At 40.8% G+C, this 10,997-nt stretch overlaps 1 protein-coding gene across 1 annotated transcript in view; it reads left to right on the forward strand.

Moving 5' to 3' along the window:
- Positions 1 to 10,604, forward strand: part of ythdf3 (YTH N6-methyladenosine RNA binding protein F3) — a 15,160-nt gene extending 4,556 nt beyond the window's left edge. Inside the window, exons 4-5 of the mRNA XM_017453742.3 lie at positions 1 to 505; positions 8,913 to 10,604. The exon at positions 1 to 505 is cut by the window's left edge and continues 1,142 nt beyond it. Of these exons, the coding sequence (XP_017309231.1) occupies positions 1 to 505; positions 8,913 to 8,936 (529 nt within the window). The 3' untranslated portion in view covers positions 8,937 to 10,604. The remainder of the gene's footprint in view (positions 506 to 8,912) is intronic.
- Positions 10,605 to 10,997: the final 393 nt, after the last annotated feature.

Here is a 10,997-nt window from a genome sequence, read left to right on the forward strand (position 1 = left end):
CTGGAACGTGAAGCACGGACGCGTGTTCATCATTAAGAGCTACTCCGAGGACGACATCCACCGTTCCATCAAGTACTCGATCTGGTGCAGCACGGAGCACGGCAACAAGCGTCTGGATGCAGCGTACCGCTCGCTGGCTGCCAAGGGCCCGCTCTACCTTCTCTTCAGCGTCAACGGCAGCGGCCACTTCTGCGGCGTGGCCGAGATGAAGTCGCCCGTGGACTACAATGCGTACGCAGGCGTCTGGTCTCAGGACAAGTGGAAGGGCAAGTTCGAGGTCAAGTGGATCTTCGTCAAGGACGTGCCCAACAACCAGCTGCGGCACATCCGCCTGGAGAACAACGACAACAAGCCGGTCACCAACTCCAGGGACACTCAGGAGGTGCCTCTGGAAAAGGCCAAGCAAGTGCTTAAAATTATCGCCACTTTCAAGCATACCACCTCGATCTTTGACGATTTTGCACATTACGAAAAACGCCAGGAGGAAGAGGAAGCCATACGAAGGGTAAGCATGTCCGAGTGTTTAGTACTTACAGAACGATGGTGCTTTTGATTGAAAAACAAAACAAATGAGAGATTTTCCAGTGCACATGCTTCAAAGACAGACATTAGGAAATATCAAAGCAAAAATACTTCGCTTTTTTTTTTTATTTTAATTTTTTTTTTATATGTCCCCTCCCCTGCATTTCAAAGTATGAGGTTAAATTAGACTTTAATGGTTAGATCGGATTACGCTCCGGGAAGAACCGAGGTTTCAACTTTTAATCACCATTGTGCACAGAGTTTGGCTCGGAGCGTAATGAAAAAATGATGATACTAAATCAATAGTGAAGGTTACGCAACCATTTACTGTCTCTGTTCATGCGAGGTCAGCACTTTGGAGAATCGGGTTTCGTCTGATTTCCATCCAGGGTTGGTTAAAATTGTGGCTGGATTGCATGGATAGTAATTAAAGGACATCCATTTCAGAGGCCAGTGACTGGACCCCCCCATTTCCCATCCCCCTCATCCCCCCTAAAGGATTATTTATTTATTTATTTATTTATTTATTTATTTATTTATTTATTTAAGTCTGAAACGTGACTTAGGGTTGTTTCGGTATCCAAGAAACCAAAATGACGAGGCTACAAAGTGGAAGATAACGTGAGGAATTTTTCCTATACAAGTGTTTTATTCCTTTTATACTATAGCAATTTTCCAACGATTAGTCCCTGATCTCATTTTACGTTATAGCAGCTGTGTGTGTGTGTGTGTGTGTGTATATATGTATACGTGTGTATATATGTGTGTGTGTGTGTGTATGTGTGTGTGTGTATATATATATATATATATATATATATATATATATATATATATATATATATATATATATAAATATATACACACACACACATACATTATATATAATATAATATGATATATATATATTATATATATATATATATATATATATATATATATATATATATATATATATATATATATAAATATAAAATCTGTCATTTCCTCGTCAACCTCTGTGTGTGTGTGTGTGTGTGTGTGTGTGTGCGCATGTGTTTGTTTTGTTTTGTTTTTTTCTTTCTTGAAGTTATTAAGACGTTAAAACACAGCTAGTCATGTTCCACAGAAACCGCAAAGCGTCCCGAAAACGTTGTGGGTAAAAAGTTTCACCTTTACCTGTTACAAAGCACTGATACTGGAGACTCCTTCCATAAACGGTGCAAAATATCAATGCAAACGGATGGAGCGTCTGATATATATCAGACGATACATGTGATCGGACGCGGATGTCTGATATTTGAGAACGGAACGGTGTGGGACAGTTCTGGAAGGTCATTATGCCAAATCATTTCAACGACAGATTTTGGCTCGGGCGTTTCAGAATGACAAAAACAACATCCAACGACGTGATTCGTCCACTGGTTTTGTCCAGTCATGCCTTATATGGTCTTTCTTATGTTTTTCAAATTTAGTATTTTGTGTCTGGTGGACTGGCCATCAGGTTTTTCGATGTGGTCTAACCTGGCCCGATTTAGATAAACAGTCTTGTTTATGTGGAGCGTCCACTGTACCTTGTTACTATAGAAACAATAATGTATTAGCATAAACCTGTGATTTGTATGACTTATGATCTGGATCAGAGGTGCTGTTATAGGAAATGAATCCACACCTTCTGACCAATCAGATTTCGTTCATTTCCAACAGTGCAGTTGTATAAAATATACTAATTTATAGCTAGATTCATAGCTAGGTAAGTGCGTTAATACAGACTCGTTATCTTCTGCTAACCTCAGCTCTGCTCGTGCTTTGCTAGCGTTTTTTGGATTTGAGATGTGTGTGTGTATATATATATATATATATATATATATATATATATATATATATATATATATATATATATATATAAATATATAAATATATAAATATAAAAATAAGGAGTAGATTTTATTTCTTTTTATTTTTTTTTCCTTTTTATAGTTTGTTCAGGCCAATTAAAGCCTGGACAGACCACATGATCATGTGTGTGAGTGTTTTATTCGTCATTTATGGAGTTAAATTTGTGCCAAAAGTAAACAAATGTGAGTATACCATTTCACAAACGAACACATTCTGCTTTGCAAAAGGAAAACTCGACTCTCAAACGGACAGAAAGTGATTTTCTCACAAATGCAGCTATGCTACGTCCTCTTCCAAACCAACAGATGGCGCTATGGGTCAATTTACAATTTGCATTACATTACACCACAATAGAGTGCACTAAATAGTGTTTTTGAATTTTTTTTTTTTAATAAATTTTTTATTTAAATTTTTATGCAGAGTGCGTAGATACAGCTGTCAGTCATATATGTACAATACATCGTCTATAATCCCAAGGAGTTACGCATAAACAATAACAGTAGCTACTGCCAAGAACAAGAAGGGGGAAAAGGAAACATTATATATATATATATATATATATATATATGAGAGAGAGAGAGAGAAAAATAAAGATGATGGAGCGTTGATGATGGCGCGATGATGATGGCGCGATGATGATGGCGCGATGATGATGGCGCGATGATGGAGCGTTGATGATGATGATGGAGTGTTGATGATGGAGGAGTGTTGATGATGGAGGAGTGTTGATGATGGAGGAGTGTTGATGATGGAGGAGTGTTGATGATGGAGGAGTGTTGATGATGATGGATCGTTTTTGATGATGGATCGATGATGATGATGATGATGATGGCGCGATGATGATGATGGAGCGTTGATGATGATGGAGCGTTGATGATGATGGAGCGTTGATGATGATGGAGCGTTGATGATGATGATGATGATGATGATGATGATGGAGCGTTGATGATGGAGCGTTGATGATGATGATGATGATGATGGAGTGTTGATGATGGAGTGATGATGATGATGATGATGGAGCGATGATGATGGTGATGGAGCGATGATGATGATGATGATGGAGCGATGATGATGATGATGATGGAGCGTTGATGATGATGGAGTGATGATGATGATGATGATGATGATGGAGTGATGATGATGATGATGATGATGATGGAGCGATGATGATGATGATGATGATGGAGCGTTGATGATGATGGAGTGATGATGGAGCGATGATGATGATGGAGCGTTGATGATGATGGAGCGTTGATGATGGAGTGATGATGATGATGGAGCGATGATGATGATGATGATGATGATGATGGAGCGTTGATGATGATGGAGCGTTGATGATGATGGAGCGTTGATGATGATGATGATGATGATGATGATGGAGCGTTGCTGATGATGATGATGATGAAGCATTGATGATGATGGAGCGTTCTTGATGATGGCACGATGATGATGGCGCGATGATGATGGAGCGTTGCTGATGATGGAGCATTGATGATGATGAAGCGTTGATGATGATGGAGTGATGATGATGATGATGGAGCGTTGATGATGATGGAGCATTGATGATGATGGAGCATTGATGATGATGGAGCGTTCTTGATGATGGCGCGATGATGATGGAGTGTTGATGATGATGGAGCGTTGATGATGATGGAGCTTTGATGATGATGATGGAGCGTTGATGATGATGATGGAGCGTTGATGATGATGATGGAGCGTTGATGATGGAGCGTTGATGATGATGGAGCGTTGCTGATGATGGAGCGTTGATGATGATGAAGCGTTGATGATGATGGAGCGTTCTTGATGATGGCACGATGATGATGGCGCGATGATGATGGAGCGTTGCTGATGATGGAGCATTGATGATGATGGAGCGTTGATGATGGTGATGATGGAGCGTTGATGATGATGGAGCGTTGATGATGATGATGATGATGATGGAGCTTTGATGATGATGATGATGATGGAGCGTTGATGATGATGATGATGATAGAGCATTGATGATGATGGAGCGTTGATGATGATGGAGCTTTGATGATGGAGCTTTGATTATGATGGAGCGTTGATGATGATGATGGAGCGTTGATGATGATGGAGCATTGATGATGGAGCTTTGATTATGATGGAGCGTTGATGATGGAGCTTTGATTATGATGGAGCGTTGATGATGGAGCTTTGATTATGATGGAGCGTTGATGATGGAGCGTTGATGATGGAGCGTTGATGATGATGGAGCGTTGATGATGGAGCGTTGATGATGATGGAGCGTTGATGATGGAGCGTTGATGATGATGGAGCGTTGATGATGATGGAGCGTTGATGATGATGGAGCGTTGATGATGATGGAGCGTTGATGATGATGGAGCGTTAATGATGATGGAGCGTTGATGATGATGATGATGATGATGATGGAGCGTTGCTGATGATGGAGCATTGATGATGATGGAGCGTTGATGATGATGGAGCGTTCTTGATGATGGCGCGATGATGATGGAGCGTTGATGGAGCGTTGATGATGATGATGGAGCGTTGATGATGATGATGGAGCGTTGTTGATGATGATGATGGAGTGTTGATGATGATGATGGAGCGTTGTTGATGATGATGATGGAGTGTTGATGATGATGATGGAGCGTTGATGATGGAGCGCTGATGATGATGGAGCGTTGATGATGATGGAGCGTTGATGATGATGATGGAGCGTTGATGATGATGATGGAGCGTTGATGATGATGATGGAGCGTTGATGATGATGATGGAGTGTTGATGATGTTGATGATGGAGCGTTGATGATGATGGAGCGATGATGGAGAGTTGATGAAGATGGAGCGTTGATGATGATGGAGCGTTGATGATTATGATGATGGAGCGTTGATGATTATGATGATGGAGCGTTGATGATTATGATGATGGAGCGTTGATGATGATGATGATGGAGCGTTGATGATGATGGAGCGATGATGATGATGATAATTATGATGGAGCGTTGCTGATGGAGCGTTGATGATGATGAGGGAGCGATGATGATGATGATGATGATGATGTTGGAGCGTTGATGATGATGATGGAGCGTTGTTTATGATGATGATGTTGGAGCGTTGATGATGGAGTATTGATGATGATGATGGAGCGTTGATGATGATGATGATGATGGAGCGTTGATTATGATGATGGCGTTGATGATGATGGGGCGTTGATGATGGAGCGTTGATGATGATGGAGCATTGATGATGATGATGATGGATTGTTGATGATGAGGGAGCGTTGATGATGATGATGATGATGATGGAGCGTTGATGATGATGATGGAGCGTTGATGATGATGATGATGATGGAGCGATGATGATGATGATGGAGCATTGATGATGATGATGATGGAGCGTTGATGATGGGGCGTTGATGATGATGATGGAGCGTTGATGATGATGGAGCGTTGATGATGATGGAGCGTTGTTCATGATGATGATGATGATGATGATGGAGTGTTGATAATGATGGAGCGTTGATGATGATGGAGCGTTGTTTATGATGTTGGAGCGTTGATGATGATGGAGCGATCATAATGGAGCATTGTTTATGATGATGATGGAGCGTTGATGATGATGGAGCGTTGTTTATAATGATGATTTTGGAGCGTTGATGATGATGATGATGATGGAGCGTTGATGATGTTGGAGCGTTGATGATGATGATGATGATGATGGAGCGTTGATGATGGAGCGTTGATGATGATGATGGAGCGTTGATGATGATGATGATGATGGAGTGTTGATGATGATGGAGCGTTGATGATGATGATGATGATGATGATGGAGCGTTGATGATGATGATGGAGCGTTGTTTATGATGATGATGATGGAGCGTTGATGATGATGATGATGATGATGGAGTGTTGATGATGATTGAGCGTTGATGATGATGATGATGATGGAGCGTTGATGATGATGGAGTGTTGATGATGATTGAGCGTTGATGATGATGGAGCGTTGATGATGATGATGGAGCATTGATGATGTTGATGATGGAGCGATGATGATGGAGAGTTGATGAAGATGGAGCTTTGATGATGATGATGGAGCGTTGATGATGTTGGAGCGTTGATGATGATGATGGAGCGTTGATGATGATGGAGTGTTGATGATAATGGAGCGTTGATGATGGAGCGTTGTTTATGATGATGATGATGGAGTGTTGATGATGATGGAGCGTTGATGATGATAATTTAGCGTTGATGACGATAATGGAGCGTTTATGATGTTGGAGCATTGTTCATGATGTTGGAGCATTGCTGATGGAGCATTGCATGGCTAGATCTTGTGCAGGAATCTAAAATGAACTTCATTTTATTTGGTTCTATATGCAGTATTTGTAATAATCACAGACCTTATTTCAGGATGAATTTTTTTTTATTTATTTTTTTTAACACTATTTACTGCACTCTACTTAATCTGTTGGTTTGGAAGAGGAAGTTGCTTAGCTGCATTTGTGAGAAAATCGTTTTGTTTATTTGAGAGGCGAGATTTCCTTTTGCAAAGCAGATTGTGTTTGTTTGCGAGATGGTATATTTATATTTGTTTAGCTTTGGCACAGATCCACGGTCGTTGCCCACAGGATATGATGGTCACAAGAACGTTCTGCATTTTGGCTTTTACTGATTATGTATATGTTTTCCTCTTGGTGGAATATGATACGATATACGCCTTGTTGATGTAACTGTATCTCGCTGTTCTCCTTCCTGAACAATCCCCTGCGTAAACCAGAGACTGTTTTTTTTATTACTCGGACAAATGTTTCGGATACATCACGGCGCTGTCTCATTCTCGGTTCCGATTGGTTGGGAGGTGTCGATTAACAACAGTCGTTCCAGCTGCAAATCACAGTTTGATTTTAGCATCCTGGTTATCGTTTCTGTAGTCCGTTCACAGGGATGTTTACGGAAGGAGTCTCCAGTGTCAGCACTTTGGGGCAGTCCTGGGAAAGAAGCGAGCATAGTTCACAGGAACCAGTTTCGCAGTTAAATATGGCTAAAAATTGCTGTCGTATCCAAGACGAATAAAAAAAAATAAAAAAAACTAAGATTTTATTCCTTATTTAACCCCCGTTAAATATTAGTATTCAAAGAACATTCCAGAGTAAATCGTGCTTTTATTGTGTTATATGCCAGAATTTATATATTTTTATTTATGTTTATAAATAAGTAATAATGAACGTCGTCTTCGTAAAGGTATTAAAACTCCGTAGCCAGGAAGTCCAAGAGAGCGAAGTTGGCCGTGCTTGTCTGGGTGGGAGGGGCATACTGTACTCACTCTCTCGACTGTCACTCATATCGACCCCGGCCAATCGGGAGTGGGATTAGGGTTAGTTTAAGTAATAATGTTTTGGATTATAAAACACGGCTGTTCGTATACATAATGCACTGATGAAGAAATGATTTGTCTGTCATTGAATTCTGTAATAAGCGTAATTCTAGTGCTACGTCACTGATTTTATGAAGGATTGATCAACAAAGCTTCAGGTATTGACATGTGCTTCGTTAGCTGTTAAAACGCTTGAGTGAAATATTCATTATTACGGCGCTGAGTGTGCTCCCGGTGCTAACGTCGGAGAAGGAAGAGTGACGAGAGCTCTGTCTCTTTCTCTCTCTCTCTCTCTCCCTCTCTCTCTCTCTCTCTCTCTCTCTCTCTCCCCCTCTCCCTCCGCTGACGCAGCTTTTCCCCACACCCCCGTGATGGATAATCTGCCCCATGTTATTGGGTCATGAATATTTCAGGCCTGAAGCCGAGCTGTCAGAAGGGTTGATGGGTTTTATTCTCAGCTGTCCACTTCATATTAGTGACCTGCAGCGCGAGACGGGCATCCTGGTCTCACACACACACACTGATAGTCTGGATCACACTAACGATGATCACACTTCATCTCCTGAAGTCTTCAGTGTCCGCGTGTTTCTCTCATTAGCGGGGTTCAGAATAACAAATTGACGCTTTAATAAAACATAAAACCCGTACCGTGTTTCCGTCAGAACGAACGAAAAAGATGTTTTACTTTAAGTACTTTTAATATAAAAAGACTTCAGGATGTGCTGTTCGAGGAAAATAATCGACTTTGATGTATAGCAGTGACGCCACTTCATCACACCACCCCGTCGCTGATTATTTCCCTATAACCGCATGCCTCGGAGTTTTATTCTTCACTTACTGAATCTTCACAACAGTTGTTAAGGTCTCTCTTGCGTAAGTGTAGCGGATGGAAACGCACCACGGTTCGCGTTTCCTGTTGCCGTTTTTTGCCTCGTCAGAAACTTGTGTACAGTCTGAACAACACCCCTCCTCTCTCTCTCCCTCTCTCAGTGAGGCTGTGATTACGAGTCCCCGTTTGTCACGTCGTGGGCGACGTCGCTTCGCCTTTCGCCTCACTGTACAATCTAGAAAGCATTTCATTTATTTATTTATATTTTTAAAATCGACTTACATTTGTTGTCTAACGTTTTTCTTTTTCTCTCTTCTGTTTTGCAGGAGCGAACTCGAAATAAACAGTAACCTTCCAGACATCTGTTCTGCTAGAACTTCAACACTAATAATGTAGAACCTTTTGAATTATTGCCTAACCACAGAGGAAGAACGAGGGTTCTGCTCTATTTTCTGCTGAAGACCATGTACGAACACTTTAACACCATGACGATGACCACGGACTGGCGATTTTTGATGCATCTGCCCTTATTCTCATGACAAAAAAACAAAAAAAACAAACGCAAAAGAAAGCAGCATTGATCACGTAAACTGTATCTTTAAGCACTTTCAGTCCTTCTATAAAGCTTCTTACCGACACCCTTAATTAACTCGCACCGGACTCCTGTTTGGTATTAACTGACTAACCTGGCTAGTTGGTTTCGAGGATTTCACCCAACTTATTTGTATTTGTAGGTCTTTTCTGTTTATTATATTCATTATTTTTTTGTTGTTGTTGTTTGGGTTCTGCACGAACACGTGCTTTCAGAGGGGAAAAAAACGGAAAGTGTGTAACAGCAAATCTGTACATCTGCACTTGAATCTCTGATGCTTTGTGATCCTCCGTTTCAGTACCGAGGAAAAGAAAGCGCTTTTTCCCCCCCGTTTCTTTTCTTTTCTTCCTACCCGACTGAATTGAAGCGCGAGTTGGACGAGTTGGAATAATGTCCGTTTTTTTCATCACCCCTGCACCCTCCTTCCCTCCCTCCATTTGTGTACTACTATAAAATAATTATGCAGTTTAGTGGAACGCCACATGTTAATCTTTTTTTTTTTTTTTTTTTTCTCCCCGTCCCTCCTCCATTCATTTAATTTCTGTAATTGTCACCCAGAAGTGCATTTGTTTAAGGAGGACCGCTGAACGAAGCAGCCTTGTCCACGTCGAGCTTTCGCCATGGGGGTTTTTGTCCCCGAACGCAGTGACACTTTTGTCCTCTAGGTGTCTAACTGAATAAACATCCATGTTGATGCGATTCCATGGTTTTGAGTTTTCACTTAATATAAAGTTGGATGCCCTACGTTAATTTTATTATTTTTTTTATTAGTACAAAATTAGTCATGTTGCATGAGAATTATGGGTGGTTTTTTTTTTTTTTTTTTTTTTTTTTGGGGGGGGACGAATTTTGAACCTATATCAAATATATATTGAGCATTTATATTGAGGACATGCAAAATATTAAGTAAAATCTATCTAGGACTTGATTATGATGAATGATTAGATCAAAACGCATTGCTCTGGGTTGAAGTTAGGGAAGAGTGGAAATGGCCGGTCGCTGGTGGCCCCCGATCCTCAGCAACATCTGTGAGTGTTATAGCGCAGCTCACATCTGGCATTTCCTGTTTCTTCATTACAAGCTGCCTTCTTCATAGGTCCAGTAAGGTTCTGTCTGTCTGTCTATCTTTCTATCTATCTATCTCTGTCTCGCTCTCTGTGTTGTAAAATGCAGCACCTCAGTCACTTCAACGGCCGGATTCACCTTCTGGACGGAGCAGAAGGATGTCAACCCCTGCACCAAGAAGCACCTCTTCCTTCTCTTCCTTTTCCTCATCCTCCTCTTCCTCCCCGTGTGTTTGATTTGTGGCCATGTTTGTATGGGTTTCTGTAAATCGATGCTTCGTAATGATGCTAATGCTGATTGCATTATGATGTGATTAATTAATCTGATTTTAAAAATAAATATAGATTTATTGAAACTGAAATATGTGTCAGTGCCACAACTTCGCAGACACTCATGGCATCATTAAACACTTCATGCTGTCCTGATGAAATATTTAACTGCTGGGGTTGTGATATGAAAATCTGCAGCTTTGGGCAATATGATCGATGTAAATGACTGCAGCAGCGAATAATTTCATTGCTCAGGCCCGATTGAAGTTACTGGCAGTTTTTCCTTCATGTTAGAGGCGTGCATCAGGCAAGGATCTGACAAATTTGTTCGTTCATTTATATTCCGTAACTGCTTTATCCTGTCAGGGTCAGTGTGGTTTAAATTACTCATCTGTTCGTGTTTTGGGGAAAATTAAGTTTGTTATAAAATATCGTCGGAAGGTGCAAACAAAAATAGGAGAGGGCAAGATTGGTTGATATTCTTT

The sequence above is a fragment of the Ictalurus punctatus genome, chromosome 23, assembly GCF_001660625.3.
Source record: "Ictalurus punctatus breed USDA103 chromosome 23, Coco_2.0, whole genome shotgun sequence".
NCBI lineage: Eukaryota > Metazoa > Chordata > Actinopteri > Siluriformes > Ictaluridae > Ictalurus > Ictalurus punctatus.